We start from the raw sequence: 20,675 nt of genomic DNA on the forward strand, positions 1-20,675 counted from the left end.
CTTCCCGGGGGAAGTTTGATGTCGTGAGCCTACCGGAAGTGGCTGTAGCACTGACTACGTAGGGGGCCCCAGCGTGAGATTAGCGGCGAAGCGCTGGCTGAGAGTCGCACGGGTTGGAGAAAGACCCGCTCTCCAGTGTCTCGGCAACGCGACTGACTTTCTGCTTGCTCTGGACTGAAGTGCTTATGACCGAGTTATCCCAGGAGGAGAAAACCTGTTCCGGGTGAGCCCAGGCCGTCCCGGAAATACGATGGCCGAGGAGCGGGCACCAAGAACCAGGCAGAGGTGGGATCACGGCCGCGAATGTAACCACGATTTTGGTGGTCTTCGCCCCACCCGAGTGGGACCAGAATCTCCCAAATGTTGAGACCAGCCTCGCTTACTAGGACGTTTCTCCCCGGTGCTTCACGATACGGGTGGGGAAACTGAGGCACGATGTCGCGGCATGAGCTGCGCAGGAATCCGTTACCTGTTTTTCTCAGAATGCCTGTTATCCATATATCCCAGGTCCTCATCCCGACTAACTCCAATCAGAATACCCTCATATGAAGTCGTCCGGGTGCTCGCTGTCCTGCCTCCCACGCCCTTCCTCTTTCCCGGAGGCAGTTCTTTTTCCCTCAGTTCTTCTCATTTTTGCCTATTCTCATGTACTACTGCAGTCTTGATTCACACGCACGCACACTCTCTCTTCCTCTCCTCGCAGTCTCTTTGCTTCCACTCTCTCTCCCTTACTTTTGGTCTGGATAGAATATTAATGTTGGTGTTTGGGGTGGGGGGCAACTACAAACGGATGGCATCGACCATGTCTGGTTCACACTTATCAAAGCCCCTCAAGAGGCAGTTTAAAACTTCCCAAAAGGAGTGCCGTGACTTGGTTCCTATTTTAGGCTTAGCTGTTACATACTTGTGACCTTGGCCCAATCACTTAGCCTCTCTAAGCCAACCAATAATGTCTGAAAATGGGAAGCTGCATTAGATCAACTCTAAGGCCCTGCATCCCAGCTTTAAACTTCTTTGTCCTCTTAAGCTAGTCACTGATTAATTGGACATTCAGAGTCCCCTGACCAGTTTAGAGCAAAAGAATAAAGCTGTTTTAGAATCATGTATGCAAACTTGAACTGAGTTTTGGATAAGTTGGAAGTAATTATTTTTTACATTTGATAATATGCATCCCATAGTCGTGCACTTGTGAGATGATGTTGTTTAGGTGCTTTTTGAAGTAAAACAGATTTTTTTACTGAACTTCCCCACTTTGTTTTCTTTAGGTTGGGTTTCACACCAAGATACTGGATTCTCCTAATTAAGATAAAGAGCTCTGAATATTAAGCAAAAATGGCACAGTCTGCAGTAACATCCCATAACTTGAAGGCATGACAATTAAAGAACACACATGGACTTTGTGGCACATGGAAATGTGTGCACAGAAAAAGAAAACCTCTAATTCTTTAGGAGTAGAAAGGCATTCTTCTTCACCAAAATGGGTACATTCTGCTCGATTATTAAGTTTGAAAATCTCCAAGAATTAAAGAGACTGTGTCACTGGGGTCCCATTATAGCCCTCGGTGTTATAGCAATATGTTCTACGATGGCCATGATTGACTCTGTGTTGTGGTATTGGCCTTTACATACTACTGGAGGAAGTGTGAATTTCATCATGTTGATAAATTGGACTGTTATGATTCTTTATAATTACTTCAATGCCATGTTTATTGGTCCTGGCTTTGTCCCTCTGGGATGGAAACCGGTAAGAAAAAAGGTTCCTTTTGATAATGAACTAATGATCTTCTATGTTTAGTTTTTACCAACTGCCAACCAATAATATCAAACACAACTTTTGTCCTGGTAGAGTCTAAGTGCATTGCATTAATCACTGATAACTTATACTGAGAGAATTTGTATCTGTTTGAAAATATTGATATAAATGAGCTTTTCTCAAAACAAATTCATTGAATTCTTGTCCTATGTTAAGGGAAAAAAAAAGCACAGAGAGTGGATGGGCCCATGGGAATGTTAAGCAAATTCTGTGTATCCTGTATCTCTCTCATAAATTCACAAGGCAGTTTGGCTATAGGATCTTTTTTTTTTTTTCATGTAATGCTTTAACATCCCTTACAACTGAGAAAAACATTTAAGAACTGCTGGTTTATATCATAAATTTTTTTTCTTTTAATTTATTTCTTTTTCTTTTTTCTTTTTTTGTTGTTATTTTTATTTTTTTTATTTTTTTTTCTTTTATTATTCATATGTGCATACAAGGCTTGGGTCATTTCTCCCCCCTGCCCCCACCCCCTCCCTTACCACCCACTCCGCCCCCCCCTCTCCCCCCCACCCCCTCAATACCCAGCAGAAACTATTTTGCCCTTATGTCTAATTTTGTTGTAGACAGAGTATAAGCAATAATAGGAAGGAACAAGGGTTTTTGCTGGTTGAGATAAGGATAGCTATACAGGGCATTGACTCACATTGGTTTCCTGTGCGTGGGTGTTACCTTCTAGGTTAATTCTTTTTGATCTAACCTTTTCTCTAGTTCCTGGTCCCCTTTTCCTGTTGGCCTCAGTTGCTTTAAGGTATCTGCTTTAGTTTCTCTGCATTAAGGGCAACAAATGCTAGCTACTTTTTTAGGTGTCTTACCTATCCTCACCCCTCCCTTGTGTGCTCTCGCTTTTATCATGCGCTCAAAGTCCAATCCCATTGTTGTGTTTGCCCTTGATCTAATGTCCACATATGAGGGAGAACATACGATTTTTGGTCTTTTGGGCCAGGCTAACCTCACTCAGAATGATGTTCTCCAATTCCATCCATTTACCAGCGAATGATAACATTTCGTTCTTCTTCATGGCTGCATAAAATTCCATTGTGTATAGATACCACATTTTCTTAATCCATTCGTCAGTGGTGGGACATCTTGGCTGCTTCCATAACTTGGCTATTGTGAATAGTGCCGCAATAAACATGGGTGTGCAGGTGCCTCTGGAGTAACCTGTGTCACAGTCTTTTGGGTATATCCCCAAGAGTGGTATTGCTGGATCAAATGGTAGATCGATGTCCAGCTTTTTAAGTAGCCTCCAAATTTTTTTCCAGAATGGTTGTACTAGTCTACATTCCCACCAACAGTGTAAGAGGGTTCCTTCCCCCCCCCCCCCCCCCCCCCCCCCCCGCATCCTCACCAACACCTGTTGGTGGTGTTGCTGATGATGGCTATTCTAACAGGGGTCAGGTGGAATCTTAGCATGGTTTTAATTTGCATTTCCTTTATTGCTAGAGATGGTGAGCATTTTTTCATGTGTTTTTTTGGCCATTTGAAATTCTTCTTTTGAGAAAGTTCTGTTTAGTTCACTTGCCCATTTCTTTATTGGTTCATTAGTTTTGGGAGAATTTAGTTTTTTAAGTTCCCTATATATTCTGGTTATATGTATATAACAGTCCTTTGTCTGATGTACAGTTGGCAAATATTTTCTCCCACTCTGTGGGTGTTCTCTTCAGTTAAGAGACCATTTCTTTTGATGAACAGAAGCTTTTTAGCTTTATGAGGTCCCATTTATCTCTGCTATCTCTTAGTTGCTGTGCTGCTGGGGTTTCATTGAGAAAGTTCTTACCTATACCTACTAACTCCAGAGTATTTCCTACTCTTTCCTGTATCAACTTAAGAGTTTGTGGTCTGATATTAAGATCCTTGATCCATTTTGAGTTAATCTTGGTATAGGGTGATATACATGGATCTAGTTTCAGTTTTTTGCAGACTGCTAACCAGTTTTCCCAGCAGTTTTTGTTGAAGAGGCTGCATTTCTCCATCGTATATTATTAGCTCCTTTGTCAAAGACAAGTTGGTTATAGTAGTGTGGCTTCATATCTGGATCCTCTATTCTGTTCCACTGGTCTTCATATCTGTTTTTGTGCCAGTACCATGCTGTTTTTATTGTTATTGCTTTGTAATATAGTTTGAAGTCAGGTATTGTGATACCTCCTGCATTGTTCTTTTGACTGAGTATTGCCTTGGCTATTCGTGGCCTCTTGTGTTTCCATATAAATTTAACAGTAGGTTTTTCAATCTCTTTAATGAATGTCATTGGAATTTTGATGGGAATTGCATTAAACATGTAGATTACTTTTGGGAGTGTTGACATTTTTACTATGTTGATTCTACCAATCCATGAGCATGGGAGATCTCTCCACTTTCTATAGTCTTCCTCAATCTCTTTCTTCAGAAGTGTATAGTTTCTCTTGTAGAGGTCTTTCACATCTTTTGTTAGGTTTACACCTAGGTATTTGATTTTTTTTGAGGCTATTGTAAATGGAATTGTTTTCATACACTCTTTTTCAGTTTGGTCATTGTTAGTGTATAGAAATGCTAATGATTTTTCTATGTTGATTTTATATCCTGCTACCTTGCTGTAGCTATTGATGATCTCTACAAGCTTCTGAGTAGAGTTTTTTGGATCTTTAAGGTATAGGATCATGTCATCTGCAAATAGGGATATTTTGACAGTTTCTTTACCTATTTGTATTCCTTTTATTCCTTCTTCTTGCCTAATTGCTCTGGCTAGGAATTCCAGTACTGTGTTGAATAGGAGTGGAGATAGTGGGCATCCTTGTCTGGTTCCTGATTTTAGAGGGAATGGTTTCAGTTTTTCTCCATTAAGTATAATGCTGGCTGTAGGTTTGTCATATATAGCTTTTATAATGTTGAGGTACTTTCCTTCTACTCCTAGTTTTCTTAGAGCTTTTATCATGAAATGATGTTGGATCTTATCAAAGGCTTTTTCTGCATCTATTGAGATGATCAAGTGGTTTTTGTCTTTGCTTCTGTTAATGTGGTTTATTACGTTTATTGATTTTCGTATGTTGAACCACCCCTGCATCCCTGGGATGAAGCCTACTTGGTCATGGTGAATAATCTTTTTGATGTGTTGTTGAATTCGGTTTGCCATTATTTTGTTGAGGATTTTTGCATCAATGTTCATTAAGGAGATTAGCCTATAGTTCTCCTTTTTGGAGGTGTCTTTGCCTGGTTTTGGGATAAGTGTAATACTGGCTTCATAAAATGTGTTTGGCAGTTTTCCTTCCCTTTCTATTTCATGGAACAGTTTAAGGAGGGTTGGTATCAGTTCTTCTTTAAAGGTCTGATAGAATTCAGCAGAGAATCCATCAGGTCCTGGACTTTTCTTTTTGGGGAGACTCTTGATTGCTGCTTCAATTTCATTTTGTGTTATAGGTCTATTCAGGTGATTAATTTCCTCTTGGTTCAGTTTTGGATGATCATATATATCTAGAAATCTGTACATTTCTTTAAGATTTTCAAATTTATTTGAATATAGGTTCTCAAAGTAGTCTCTGATGATTTCCTGGACTTCCATGGTGTTTGTTGTTATCTCCCCTTTTGCATTCCTGATTCTACTAATTTAGGTTTTTTCTCTCCTCATTTTAGTCAGGTTTGCCAGGGACTATCGATCTTGTTTATTTTTTCAAAGAGCCAACTTTTTTTTCATTAATTTTTTGTATGGCTTTTTTGGTTTCTATTTTGTTGATTTCAGCTCTTATTTTTATTATTTCTCTCCTTCTATTTGTTTTGGGATTTGCTTGTTCTTGTTTTTCTAGGAGTTTGAGATGTATCATTAGGTCATTAATTTGGGATCTTTCAGACTTTTTAATATATGCTCTCATGGCTATAAACTTTCCTCTCAGGACTGCCTTAGCTGTGTCCCATAGGTTCCGGTAGGTTGTGTTTTCATTTTCATTGACTTCCAGGAACTTTTTAATTTCCTCTTTTATTTCATCGATGATCCATTCTTCATTAAGTAATGAGTTATTTAGTTTCCAGCTGTTTGCATGTTTTTTGTCTTTACTTTTGTTGTTGAGTTCTACTTTTACTGCATTGTGGTCAGATAGTATGCACGGTATAATTTCTGTTTTCTTATATTTGCTGAGACTTGCTTTGTGCCCTAGGATATGATCTATTTTGGAGAAGGTTCCATAGGCTGCTGAGAAGAATATATATTGTGTAGAGGTTGGATGAAATGTTCTGTAGACATCTACTAGGTCCATTTGATCTATTGCATATTTTAGATCTTGGATTTCTTTATTGATTTTTTTGTTTGGATGACCTATCTGTTGATGATAATGGGGTGTTAAAGTCTCCCACAACCACTGTGTTGGCGTTTATATATGCTTTTAGGTCTTTCAGGGTATGTTTGATGAAATTGGGTGCGTTGACATTGGGTGCATACAGGTTGATGATTATTATTTCCTTTTGGTGTATTTCCCCTTTTATTAGTATGGAATGTCCTTCTTTATCTTGTTTGATCAATGTAGGTTTGAAGTCTACTTTGTCAGAGATAAGTATTGCTACTCCTGCCTGTTTTCGGGGGCCATTGGCTTGGTAAATCTTCCAGCCTTTCATCCTAAGCCTATGCTTATTTCTGTCGGTGAGATGGGTCTTCTGTAAGCAACAAATTGTTGGATCTTCCTTTTTAATACATTTTGTCAAGCGGTGCCTTTTGATGGGTGAATTAAGTCCGTTAACATTAAGCATTAGTACTGATAAGTATGTGGTGATTCCTGTTATTTAGTTGTCTTAGTTGTTTGAAGGTTTGATTGTGTGTACCTAAGTTGAGGTTACTCTCTACTTTCTTGCTTTTTCTTTTCCTGTGATTTGGTGCTGCCTGTCTTTTCATGGTTAATTTGGGTTTCACTTTCTGTGTGCAGAATCCCTTGCAGAATCTTTTGTAGTGGTGGCTTTGTGGTCACATATTGTTTTAGTTTCTGCTTATCATGGAAGACTTTTATTGCTCTGTCTATTTTGAATGATAGTTTTGCTGGGTAGAGTATCCTGGGGTTAAAGTTATTTTCATTCAGTGCCCAGAAGATCTCACCCCACGCTCTTCTTGCTTTTAATGTTTCTGTTGAGAAGTCTGCTGTGATTTTGATGGGTTTACCTTTGTATGTTACTTGTTTTTTTCTCTCTTACAGCCTTCAATATTCTTTCCCTACTTTCTGTACTTGTTGTTTTAATGATGATATGTTGTGGGGTAGTTCTATTTTGATCTGGTCTGTTTGGTGTCCCAGAGGCCTCTTGCATCTGTACGGGAATAGCTTTCTCTAGATTTGGGAAATTTTCCGTTATTATTTTGTTGAATAGATTACACATTCCCTTTGCTTGCACCTCTTCTCCTTCTTCGATGCCCATGATTCTCAAGTTTGGTCTTTTGATGGGGTCGGTAAGTTCTTGCATTTTCTTTTCACAGGTCTTGAGTTGTTTAATTAATAGTTCTTCGGTTTTTCCTTTAATTACCATTTCATCTTCAAGTTCTGAGATTCTGTCTTCTGTTTGTTCTATTCTGCTGGATTGGCCTTCTGTTTTGTTTTGCAGTTCTGTTTTGTTCTTTTTTCTGAGGTTTTCCATATCCTGGGTGGTTTCCTCTTTAATGTTGTCTATTTTTGTCCTGAGTTCATTTATCCGTTTATTCATCATGTTCTCTGTTTCACTTTGGTGTTTATACAGTGCTTCTATGGTTTCCTTTATTTCTTCTTTTGCTTTTTCAAATTCTCTATTTTTGTTGTCTTGGAGTTTCTTGAGTGTCTCCTGTACATTTTGGTTGACCCTATCCAGTATCATCTCTATAAAATTCTCATTGCGTACCTGTAGTATGTCTTCTTTTAAATTATTCTTGTGGGCTTCATTGGGTCCTTTAGCATAGTTTATCTTCATTTTGTTGGAGTCTGGATCTGAGTTTCTGTTTTCTTCATTCCCCTCTGGTTCCTGTACTAATTTTTTGCTGTGGGGAAACTGGTTTCCCTGTTTTTTCTGTCTTTCGTCACTGTCTTTGGTGTTGTTACTGTCCCTGTACTGTGTGCAATTAAGTATTTTCTAGCTTGTAATAATAACAGTGGTAATGTTTAGAATGGACGGATGAACTGAGATGGAAAGCAAGAAGTTAAAGAAAAGGGGAAAACAAATACACAGACAAGAGGGAGAAAGCAGAACAAGGTTTCAGACAAGAAAGTTTCAAAGGTATAAACAGGGAGCTTTAGTGTACTAATTGACAGTAAGCTGAACAGACATTAAGAGAGACAGAGGATTGAAAATCAAAAGTAAAAAAAGATAAAGATAAGAATAAAAATAAAAAATAAGTAAATGAAAGAAATATCTATATATAAATATGAATTAAAATAAAATGGAAAATAGAAAATTAAAAAAAAAAAAAACCAAAAAACCTCCAAGTTCAAATGCAGTGAAGTTTCAGTCTTAATAATTTGGGTGTCCGTCTCAGTCTCCAGTCCTGGAGATGGTGCCTCAGATGTTGTTCTGTAGTTGTCTCATCAAAGGGGACACATAAAGTAGAACAATACTACACACACACACACACACACAAACCCCACCAAGTGTCCCAAGTTCAAATGCAATACAGTTTCAGTAAGTTTTTCCACTTGCTGGTGTAATTCAGTTGTTCTCTCATCAAAGGTAGGGAGAAAAAAAAAAAGAGTCTGGAGACAGTTCTGAGAGTGGTATCTGCAGCTGTAGCTTGCCTGCCCGCTGATGTCAGCCTGCTGTTGCTGGAGGCGTTATTTATGCAGATCTCAGGGGTGAGCTTAGCACTCACCTGGCCCTGCAGGCTTTGTTGCTCAGAGTTCTCCTGTGCGGGAGCCTCTGCTACAGGCTTTCCCCTTTCCAAGCACTGGGAAAGGTGACACTGCACCTGCATTGTCAGGCCTGCGTGTTTAATTACAGTTCATGTGGGAGGTGGGTCTTCCCCCATCTCCTATGGAGTTTTCCTCCCACCACCACTTTCACAAGCTTTCCTGCTCCTGATTACTGGGCGGTGCTGCTGCTCCTGCTAGCCTCCATGTTTGTTTACAGTTCACATGGGAAGTGGGTCTTCCCTCCTCTCCTGTGGAGTTTTCCTCCCTCCAGCACTCTTGCAAGCTTTCTTGCTCCTGGTTGCTGGGCATGCGCCCCACCCCCGCTCCCGCCAGAGCCTCTCCAGCCCGCCCACCTTGTTTATTTACAGTCCTGGGAAGGATTCCCTTCCCCCAATCTTCAGCACTCAGGGCACCCCACCCTCTTTCCCGCATGTCTTTATTGTTCTTATTGCTTATTACTCAGTTTCTCTTTTTTCCCCGGGTGGAGGTCAGTCTGTCCAGGGGGCTATGCTGCTCTGGCCCAGGCTTGTCTGTGGGGGAACCGCGGTACTGCGAAGCTCACCTGGTCTGCGTCTTCCCAAGCCATCTGGGCGCGGGCAACTGGCGGCCCGGGGGCCCTCCTGGTTTCTACGTTTAACGTGAAGTGGAGATTCTCTGCGACGGCTGGAGGTGGGGAGGGGTCAAAGTTATGCCTCTTCTCAGTGATTATGCCTGCAAAGTGTGTCTCTGGCGTCTCTCCAAGATTTCACTATAGGAGACTCGCTTTCTGCTTCCTCCCTCTAGCTGCCATCTTGGAATCCCCCTATCATAAATTTTTTAAATCATTGTAGTGAGATTATAACATTGGGAAGTATAATATTAATCAGTTTATGGTTTCTTAAAAGTTGTTAGATTATGCCTGGGAATGCCACGTTCTTTGCTGAGGGATATCACTTGGTAGCTTGTTAAAAATACAGAATCTTGGGCTCAACCTACTGAATCAGAATCTTCATTTTAACAGAGTCCTCAGATCATTCTTAGGTATGTTAAAGTTTGAGGAACACAGTAAAAAAGCAAGAGATAGACAAATATAGTCATTCTCTGTACAGAGTACTATTTGAAATGGATACAGAGGAGAGTAAGACAAGTCATATTCTGAAAAGGCTTATAAACCAGGAGAGGAAACAATGCACTTGTACAAATAACTAAACTGTAAAATAGAATGTGCTAAATACTTTTGAAGTTCAATTGAGCCCTTTCAGCTGGGGACTCATGGGAGCACTAGGAGTTTGCACAGAAAATGATAAATAAGGCATTTCATATTGAGAACAGTGGCAACACATATTCAAAAATAGGCAGCCTTGGGTGACTGGAAAAGAGATACTGTAGTATAGATAAGGGTGAAACAAAGTCAGCTCACATCAGGTCATGAGTTTCTGAGAAATTGTTAAACCATGGTAGTTGTAGAGGTTTTCAAGCAGAGCTCTAACATGGAGTTTTTCTTTAAGAATACTATTTTGACAGCACACAGTTTGAATTAGAAATTCCAATAAAGTAGTTAGAGAATTATTAAAATGGCCCAAAAAGAAAGGCAACAGTAATTATCAAAGAGGGGGCAGATTTCAGCAAGAATGTCATCTCATGCTCAAATCTCCATTCTGAAATACCTGCCAAGTTATCAGCTTTCTCTAAACTCCTTCACTCTGTTGAGATTTGAGGTGTATAGGATCAACTAATGACATTGTATTTGGATGGAGTATGGGGAAGAGAAATTAAAAATGACTTCTAGCTAATGAGAATAGTGAAGTTGCTCTTACCACAAACTTCTTATTTAAATATGTTTTAGCTCTAATGAAAGGACTGGAAATGCAAGTTAAGAGTCCAATCTTTCCCTATCATCTAGACAAGAAATTTCTACCCAGAAAAGCATTTATTCATAAATCCTGACTTGTTAATACTTGAGATCAAATACCAAATGTATTTTTGTTTATATTTTGCTTCAAGGAAAATACTCAGGATAGCATGTATCTCCAGTATTGTAAAGTCTGCCAAGCGTATAAGGCACCACGCTCACATCACTGCAGAAAGTGTAACAGGTATCTGTCTTTGCTGTTCCTTGGATCCACTTGGTTGCTGCTGTTTTCGTTGTTGTTGTACTTGCTATCATAACAGTAGAAACTAGTTTTATTCTCTGCAAGATGGCTACTTTATCAAATATTGTGTCAAAATACTTGTGTCCATTTTCTACTTAAATTATAAATCCAGATAATAAATCTCATTCTGTTTTTTGTTATAAATGAAAAGATTTTTCTACAAAAATGAACTTACTTTACCTCTAGCCCTCTTGCAGTGTAAAAACTTACACTTTTAGTTTGTTTCCGTGTACTGTATCAGGGTGAAATCTGTTTGCTGACAGTCATCTTGACTAGCTTTAGAATTGTTCTGAGTCTGAATTATAAAGAAAACATGCTTTTCCAATTCTTATGACAAATCTTTACACTTTGTACAAATCTAACAAATAAATACAGGTGCCTATTATCACAAGTGTTTTAATATCAAAGCCTAATGGGAAGAAAGCTGAATCATTGTAATAAATGTGAAATAAGCCAGAACCTGTTACCATAACAGCTATATCCATTGACTATTGAGAAATTTAGGGAACCACTAAAGACAAAATTTAGTTTGAAGCCACAAAATTTTCCTCTTAAGGAAAAGAAGGAACAGAAGTACAATAAGACTCCACTTACAATACAGTATCTTATATGCTGAAGTCAGCTTGCTTATCTCAAAGGTGCCACATCTGAAATGTACTGTGAGAACAGGAAGGAAGTTTTAAGTGTCTATTCATGCCCATGAATCCTAGGGGAAATTTAAGGTGATTTTGTTGAGTCACTATTGTACTCTACTTCAGTCACTGCATTTCCCAGCTAGAAGGAACCCAGGAACTATGCTTATTTCTTTATAATGACCCTCTTGCTGTATCTTGCGGCTTCTTTAAACAAACTCATTTGTAGCCAACATCTTTTCCTTAGAAGATGTTATAAAGTCTCCCTTTCTTGTGCTGTCTAGAATATAAATGGACTCACTGTTCATAATTATTTAAAAGCAAGCTCATAAAGATTTATTTTCTGTTCCATGATGTATAATTCCCCTGTTACTCTTGGGCATACTAGATTCCTATTTGTTTGATCTTTTGAAGATCAAAGTCATTTAAAGTAGATAAGATTTTCTGCTTTATGTTTCATGTAATTTTTTCTTACTAGATGTGTGATGAAGATGGACCATCACTGTCCTTGGATCAACAACTGTTGTGGTTACCAAAATCATGCTTCATTCACACTGTTTCTCCTTTTAGCACCACTGGGTTGTATCCATGCTGCTTTCATTTTTGTCATGACTATGTACACACAGCTTTATAATCGGGTAAGTGAAAATGTTTGGTATGATATGATATTCATGCCAGATTAAGTGGTAATTACCAAGATTATATTAGAGGTGCCTCTTGGAAATATGGTATCTGTGATTTTACTTGTACATATCCGTTCCTTTTTAAAAAACAATCTTTAAGATAAGGAAACATTTTGTTCTGGAAGCTGAACCTTATATGCTCTAGCTGAAGTTGGTAATTATTATAATACTATATAAATTATTAAATTTCAAGCTTAATACTTATAGTAAGGAGAGGGAGAGGAGAGCAAGAAGAAAAAGGCACACTGGTACTTTCTATTTCCAGTTCATATGGCAGGCTGTAGTTTTTTTGTTCACTTCTAACTCTAGTACCCCTGGAAGGTGGTTCATGGAGCACATGCATGCCCTGAAATAAATAGGTTAAGCCAGCCACAGTTTGAGTTGACTTAAGGCCAAGTGGTCATAAGATAAAGTTTGGAGTTCATAAATAAAAATTCCTATGGAGGCCTGTAAGGCAAATGGGGAACACAGATCTTATGGGTCTATGGCAAACTAAAGATTGCATGTCCTTTACAGTGGGGACAACCCATATTTGATTTTAGCCAGTTCATGGTATTTGGGAATCCTAGCCAGTAATGCTAAATTTTCTAATTTTTTAGGAAAAAAATCTAAAAATCTGAATTTTTATGTGAAATCTCCAGGTTTTTTAATGTTATAAATATTTCAATATTTTATAACATTGTACAGGGCAGATAGTACATATCTGCAGGTCTTATTTAGCCTGCATTTTACCAGCTCTTAAACACTAATTGTTGAACATAAGAGAAATGGTTAAATCCTATTTGTTGTGAAAAACAATGGAAATTTAAAATAGCAAGGAACACAGATATAGCTATGTTGAAGGTTGTTCATGCATATTAACATTTGTGGAATTGACCTTACTGTTTTTGAGGAAGCAACCAAAAAAAAGTAACATTGAAGAACAACTAAGAATGAGGCTAGAGATGTAGCTCAATGATAGAGCACTTACTTGCCCACGTGTGAGGCCCTAATTTGAATCCCCAGCACTGGAGAAAAAGAAAAGAATAAGAATGATACCATGCATATCAGCCTGAGCCCAAGCACAGTATTCATTAGAAACAGCTACATTTGCTGTATTTGCTGTGGCCGTAGTGTCAAATTGTCATCATTTGATCACATTATTTTAGAATACATTGTCTTAAGTGAGTGTGACCAGTTACCACAATCAAGTATTTCACATGTATTTTATAGCTCTCCTTTGGTTGGAACACAGTAAAGATTGATATGAGTGCAGCCCGGAGAGATCCTGCTCCAATTGTTCCTTTTGGATTAGCTGCATTTGCTGCCACCTTGTTTGCCTTGGGATTAGCTTTAGGAACAACCATAGCCGTTGGGATGTTGTTTTTCATCCAGGTAAGTTTCTCAGTCACCTCTGGCTAAAAAGTGTCACATTATTGGGGCTGACCGTAATGAGAAAGAGATAAAGGCTACATTAATTATGTTGTATGAGATGGAAATTACTTTTGCATATTTCATCTAGGCAAGTAATTTAATCATCTGTACTAGACAAATAATTTTGAAGTGATTTTGCCAGCATTTTTAGGTAATCTATTTAATTTATGAAATGTTTACCTAGAGTTGTATATACATATATATAGTTGTTTGTAGTTGAGTCTCAAGAGCTTTCTCGTGCTCTCTTGTTCTCCCTGACCTAACTGGATTTGACAAGAGATGCAGAAAGGACAAACGATAGAAGACAGACATGCAGAAAGTTGGGGCCAGGTGTGCTGGGTGCTCAATGGAGAGGAACAGCAGCCTCGTTGCTTCTTTTCTCTAATAACTCTTCTTTTACTTTGCTTATTTTGTGTTCTTTAAAACTTTACTTCTAAAGTCTTTCTTTAAAACCTTGCTGCTTTTCTATTCTTTAAAGTCTCTTTCCTTAGATTTGCTCTGTCCTGTGTTTTCTTTAATCTCTCTTAAAGTCTTGGCCCTCAGATTCACACTGTCCCATGTTTCCTCTAATCTCTAGCATAACTCAGAAGCAGCAACATTGTTCTCGCAGCAGCCTCACAAGCAGCCCACAGCCAGCCAATCAAAATCCCCCATCAAAAAACCTTCAATCCCCATCCTTCAGCAAATCTTTTATATCCAGTGTAAACAAGGAAGTGGAGCAACAGTTCTCTGGAAGGGGCATGACATTGTAACAAGAGAAACCTGGGTTCCTAGTTCTCTGAACTTGAACAACTTAGGAAAAGCAGCTGTGCTGCATTTTGCCTTTGCTCTGTGGCTGGGGCCATGCCAAACTCAGCCGGCTGATTATGGGCACAGCTGTGCTTATGTCAAGTTCTCATAACCTGCTCCCCACAGTTGAGAAAGCTCTTTGAACTTCACAGTTGCTCTTGATTGTCCCATCACCCAAAAAAAGGTTGATAGAGAATATTGTCTTCCCTTCTTTATAGATGTGTGATTGATTCTCAGAAAGGTTAAGTGACTTACCCAAGACCACCCGTTCATATACCTAGTAAACATAATTATTAATATAATTTTATAATATGTTCTTAATACTAAAATCATAATAATATAGCTAATACTTGTTGAGCACTTATTATTTGTACTGTTTAGGTACTTTATATGTATCAACTTATAACAATCCCATGACATAGTTGCTATTGCTCTTTAATGCCTATTCCATCACAAATTACTCTGCTAATTTCAGAGGCTGCAACAATGAAAATGAAGAGGTTCCTTAGGGAACCCATAATTAATTATTTGAATTTTTTTCTTAATGACTTTAATTAAGAATCATTGTTAGAAATAAACTAAGTTCCCAAAGTGTAAAAACCTACATTAGTAGAATACATGAGTAGAAAACGGGATAATAGTATAAGGACTGAACACAATGTCACTGTTACTTGTAAATGAGTCATAAATTTAAAGTTAACTTAAAAATACAGATAGTAGAAGTTAATAGCAAGTGCATTTAAATACTGATCAAATCAATTGTGTCAGTGTTTTATTAATACTCTGAAGGTCTTGATCTGAAGGTGGTACTTAAAACACGAACCTAATATGAGATTCAGATTTGATTATAATCATTTTTATGTGAGATGCTATAGTGCGGTGGTTAAGAACAAGTACTTGAAAGTCAGATGGAGCATATGCTAACAATGAAAGGTAACCTCAGTGTCCTCAGTGTTTTTTTCTCTGTAATGGAACTGTCTCATAGAATTATGATGAAGATGATAACCATACATAAACCAAAACATTGTTAAATGTTACTGTCATTTAATTTACAGATGAAAATAATTCTCAGAAACAAAACTTCTATTGAATCATGGATTGAAGAGAAGGTAAATTTTAATAATTGTTCCCGCAATGTAAAGTATTAATTAAGTAACAGACCGAGCTGTTTTAAAACTGGAACTTCATCACTGAGTAAAAAGTTCAAATAAGTGATCATATTCAATCTAAGGAAAATGTATAGAAGTTACCAGATACTGATATGCAAATTCGAACAGTTTACACTTACTGTTGGAATAAACAGTGTATCTTTGCACCACTAGGTGTCAGTAGAACTTAAGGAATCTGAAGCTAGTTTATTTCCTTAAGTTAAAGCTAATCATTTAATTGCCTAGAATATAATTTATGCTACCTGAATATTTATGTATATGTATAATATTACATGTAAATGCAAGTGTAAATGTGTGATGATATAAAAAATGAAAGCTCTCCTATACATACTTGCTGGCTTTTTTTAAAAATGTATTTCATAAAATGATGACTCTCTATCTACCCGTTCTGGCCATTCTTTAACTCTAACCTTTACTTTCTCCTGAATCTATTTATCTTATTTCATCTTTTTTACCTGGATTCTCTTGTACTGTTAAACAATCAGGAACATTGACTTTTCTCTATATAGGACAAAGTTAGCTAACTCTTTTAGCTTATTCCAAAAGAAAACCCTGGCAGGTGTTTTCTGGGCAATCATATATGAGGTTGGTGTTCTGGATCAAGTTCTTCCTGTATTATAATAAAAATGTCTCCTATGTGTGCACTAATATTATAGCAATAAGAAAGTATTTTTATGAATGATTCAAATTTGCGAGAATATCTGCCATTCTATATCTCTGCTGTCCACAGGCTAAAGATCGAATTCAGTATTACCAACTAGATGAAATCTTTGTTTTTCCTTATGATATGGGAAGTAGATGGAAGAACTTTAAACAGGTATTTACATGGTCAGGGGTTCCTGAAGGAGATGGATTGGAGTGGCCAATAAGAGAAGGCTGTCACCAGTACAGCTTAACAGTGAGTATTTTTGTTCAAAAAGCCCTTTTACCCTGTCCTTCTATTCCTTAAATCCCCTTAACTCAGTGACATTTTATAGTAACGTAAGTAATACAAATGTTTTCAGTATGTCAAAATCAATCTAATGTTCATAAAGCATTCCTTATATACATACCATGTTTCTTCCTTTATTTAACTCTCCTGAACATTCCTGTATGATAAATTCCCAATTCTTTAATTTAGTTTTATAAAATTTGAACTAAAACTGTCTTCCAACTTACAGTATTTTATGAGCTCCTTGAACTTCCTGCCACCTAACTTTACCCACACTGTTTACTTAAGATGGCCTCTTCTCTATCTGTCCTTAAGACTAGTTCTAATTCCACCCTTCCATGTAGACCAACCTACCTACTCTAGACTTAACTGCATTGGCACTAATCATAAACCACTGTCTTTAGCTCGTGAGAGTTCATAATTTTCTTTTCTTACATCTTTAGTTGGACAAGATTCTAGAATAGAGATCTTATAGTACCATTTAATCATTACTAAGAGGGAAAAGTGAGTTACAATGACTTAAGACTTATTAGCAATAAGTTTTGTAATTTGTCTGTTGGTCTAAGAGAATCAGTGAATCTCAGGTTCTTTGCCTTGGACACTAGCCTGGAAACTTCACAAAGACAGAGAACACATTTCCATGGTTCCTGAACCACAGTAGGTACTCCAAGTATATACAGAGATAAGGCATTAGAAAGTGGATTCTGAGAAGGCCCTACTCTCAGCCCCTGGTTCCCAGCCACAAGCCTTCCTTCCATCTAGAAGGGCCTTGGCCTTTAAATTGTTAGCAGTATGAAATGCTGGAAAATTGGGGAGTTCTCATGTCACTCTGATAGAAGAAGGTAAGCTGGTTTTCAACATTGAGATAAAAGACTTAATTTTTTTTCTTATGTCTTCCAAACAGATAGAACAGTTGAAACAAAAAGCAGATAAAAGAGTCAGAAGTGTAAGTACTTCTTTTGCAGTGATACAAATGCCTTTCTCCTTTTTTCAGGCTCTGCACTTCTGTATTGTTTTTTAACTTTCCTTTGAGTAGAAACTCAAAGCTTTTATGAAATAATATTTCTTTAATACATGTGTTAGAGTTTTATGTAATTAACTTTTGTTTTCATTTAAATAGTTTGTTCAGATTGGAGGTTTGGAAGGAATTTATCAATTCATATTGCCAGCATAGAAAAATGGTTATCATCAATATACCTTGTTAAGGACAGGGTATGGTTGCATATGGCTGTAATCCCAGCTACTTGGGAGGCAGAGATCCAGAGGATTGCTGTTTGAGGCCAGCCCAGGAAAAAACTTAGTGAGACCTCTTTTCAACAAACAAACCAGTCATGGTGATACACAACCATAATAGGTAGGAGGATCATGATCCAAACCCAGCCCTGAGTAAAAAACACAATACCCTTTCAAAAAATAAAGCAAACAAGGGCTGGGTGCATGGCTCAAGTGTTAGAACACCAGCCTAGCAATCTTGAGGCCCTGAGTTCAAATGCTAGTACTATATGTGTGTGTGTGTGTGTGTGTGTGTGTGTGTGTAGTTTAAGATGAAACCCATGCTTACAGCCACCATGACAAATACAGTGCCACTAGCCATATGTGTTTATTGTTTAAATTAATTAAAATTAAATAAAATAATATTTTCATTTCCTCATTTGCATTTGCCCTGTTATAAGTTCTCAGAAGCTCATGTGTCTAGCAGCCTCCCATTAAGAGCGCAGATGTATAACATATAGAACATTTCCTTCATTGCAAATAGATAGTTCACTTCAGTAGCCCTTCTTTGGAGTTTAATTCTTAGCAGCTGTGTACTTAGAATGAGGGGTGTGCTTAGAAAGAAAAGCATGAGAACTAGACATACAGCTCATTCCTAGAGAGGACAGAGTGGATGGAAAGTTGGGAGGGAAGGCTTGTCACTGGATACTTGCGTTCTACTCTTAAAATTTTTAATTCAAACTTAAAAGAACCCAGATATCATGGAAAATATTCATCTTGTTATTCTGGCCACTGATGACAGGTTCGCTATAAAGTAATAGAAGATTATAGTGGTGCCTTCTGTCCTTTGAATAGAGGAATCAAAACCTTCTTCACAAGCCCCTGCACTGAAGAACCTCGGATACAGCTGCAGATAGGGGAGATCATCTTAGCCACCAGAGGGTTACGGTGAGTGATAGGAAGTGCTGTTCCTTCTTTAATGACAAAACTGGTATCTTACATAAAAAAATTAAATTTAATCTTTTAAATGTTTCAGATACTGGTTGTATGGAGACAAAGTTCTTGATGATTCCTTTGTAGAAGGTATGGAAATGGAAGGGTGTGTTTAAACAACGTCACTGCTAGTAACAATTCCAGGTTTTATAAGAATAACTTTTATAAATAATCACATGCCATATGACTAAAAACTGCATAAAAGTACACGTGAGTAAACAACAAAAGGAAGTTTCTTACACATTTCTCCATAGCAGTTATATCTTTCAGGTCTTTATTATGATAGCTAACATTGGAGCTCCTAATTATGTGACAGGTACTTGTGTGTTTCACTCATGATACTGAAGTCCCCACAAACCCCTGTGATCGGTGCTATCACTTAACTTTTTATTGGTGAAGCACATGGAGGCAGAGCAACCTGCCCCCAGCCACACACTAAAACCAAGTAGAGCCAGGTCTCAAACCTGAGCAGTCTGACTCCAGGTTCTGTGCATCACACCATTGTGCTGTATGCTCCCCCTTTGAATGAGAATTCTTCTTGTTATAAAAGCTAATAGATTGAAACTTTGTTTTAATTTTTTTTTTTTTTTTTTTTAGAATTGTTCCTTTTTAAAGGAAAGATTAGCCCAGGATATTCTTTAGAAACACTTGGAGCCAGGCTCATGCCTGTAATCCTAGCTACATGGAAGGCTGATATCTGGAGGATTACTGTTTGAGGTCAGCCCAGGCAAATACTTTACAAGACCCCATCTCAGAGCAAAATGGACTGGGGGTGTGGCTCAAGCAGTAGAGTACCTGCTTTGCAAGTGCAAAGCCCTGTGTTCAAATACCAGTCCCACCAAAAAAATTAAAAATAAAAAATACTTTGGGTTAATTATAAATTAGCCCCATATGACAGCTTAGGCAACCATGGTATATATGCCAGGCATAGTGGTATATTCTGATAATCCCAGAACTTGAGTGACTGAGATAAGAGAACCACAAAGCTGAGGACAGCCTGGGCCACATAGTGAGAACTTGTCTCAAAAAAAAAAGAAATAAAAGCGTATATTAGAAAAACTCCAAAAAGGAAAAATTCACAAGGACTGTAGGAAGCTAATTCCCTGGAATAGATAGTGTGTAGTGTGCCAAAACACTATTCCTGATGATAAGCACATACCTGAACAACCCACACTGAAAAGTCCTCCAACTCCAGTTAGGCACTATCTTGAACCACATTAGCCCCTTTCCCAGATAATGGAATTGGGGGAATATTTATTTGCTAGTTCATTAGAAACATACTTTTCTCCTCAAGCTATGTTTGAGTGAAGGGGTATTAGGAAGTCTAACTAAAACCTTATTAATTTGAAATAACAGGACTTGATCTAATATTACTGCAGTTCATCTGGCTATTTCAATTCAATTTCATTTTCTCTCTCAGGTGTTTCAAGAATAAGAGGATGGTTTCCTAGAAACTGTGTGGAAAAGTGTCCCTGTGATACTGAAACAGATCCAGCCCTAGAGGGTGAGAAGAAAAACAGATAGCTACTGTTAAAGTGAAATTATTCTTTAAATCCATTTTATTACTTGAAAATTACATATTACTAAAGAATTATGCAATGAGTCTACTCTGGTTAAGGTGTTCTTTTCCTCAAAGGTGCCCTAGTGCCATGATTTAAATATTTCTATTACCATTTTGAAATGGAGAAGCCATTCTGCATATGCCTTTGAATTCCTGCCCTTCATTACCACCTCTTCCTCCCCCAAAAGGAAAGACATTTCACCCAAGCAAATGAATGACATTTCTAGAGTTATTTTTTATGTACTACACACCATGAACCTCACCTGCAGATCTAGTTCCTCCTTTGCCAGGAGCATCTGCATGTGATAAGTTTGTTTGCTCTCCCAGTTAATATTTCTCATGTAATATTCTAGATACTGTAGAACTTAATTTGTCAGATTGAAAATAAACTCAAATTTTGTTACTTGTCTTTTAATAATGCAGATTTTTGTCAAATCAAATAAAGATCAATGGATGTTCTATATAAATAATAGTTTTTACTTAAAACATTTTTCTTTTTTGCCGAGTAAAAAGATTTAAGTAA

The 20,675-nt window shown here is 37.7% G+C and overlaps 1 protein-coding gene across 4 annotated transcripts; it reads left to right on the top strand.

The window, feature by feature from the left end:
* The first annotated feature begins 43 nt into the window (after nucleotides 1-43).
* Nucleotides 44-20,626, top strand: Zdhhc6 (zDHHC palmitoyltransferase 6). 4 transcript variants are annotated; one of them, XM_074078308.1, is made up of 11 exons: nucleotides 44-285; nucleotides 1,266-1,744; nucleotides 10,621-10,712; nucleotides 11,880-12,039; nucleotides 13,297-13,458; nucleotides 15,342-15,395; nucleotides 16,186-16,353; nucleotides 17,291-17,332; nucleotides 18,401-18,546; nucleotides 18,635-18,681; nucleotides 19,189-19,690. In XM_074078308.1, exons 2-11 carry the CDS (start codon nucleotides 1,478-1,480, stop codon nucleotides 19,305-19,307), a joined length of 1,257 nt encoding a protein of 418 aa, XP_073934409.1. In that variant the 5' UTR covers nucleotides 44-285; nucleotides 1,266-1,477; the 3' UTR covers nucleotides 19,308-19,690. The 4 variants fall into 4 exon arrangements, with proteins under 4 accessions (XP_073934409.1, XP_073934410.1, XP_020022610.1 ...); XM_074078309.1 differs by having other exon boundaries at nucleotides 44-223; XM_020167021.2 differs by lacking the exon at nucleotides 19,189-19,690 and adding an exon at nucleotides 20,012-20,624 and having other exon boundaries at nucleotides 46-285.
* The last annotated feature ends 49 nt before the right edge of the window (nucleotides 20,627-20,675 follow it).

Source organism: Castor canadensis, chromosome 7, assembly GCF_047511655.1.
Source record: "Castor canadensis chromosome 7, mCasCan1.hap1v2, whole genome shotgun sequence".
Taxonomy (NCBI): domain Eukaryota; kingdom Metazoa; phylum Chordata; class Mammalia; order Rodentia; family Castoridae; genus Castor; species Castor canadensis.

Excerpts from the sequence above, each read along its gene's own strand:
- Zdhhc6 (XM_074078308.1), top strand. The coding sequence starts at position 1,478 with ATGGGTACATTCTGCTCGATTATTAAGTTTGAAAATCTCCAAGAATTA. Across the intron at positions 1,745-10,620 it reads TCCCTCTGGGATGGAAACCG|GAAAATACTCAGGATAGCAT; the intron begins GTAAGAAAAAAG and ends TTTTGCTTCAAG. Across the intron at positions 16,354-17,290 it reads GTCACCAGTACAGCTTAACA|ATAGAACAGTTGAAACAAAA; the intron begins GTGAGTATTTTT and ends TCTTCCAAACAG.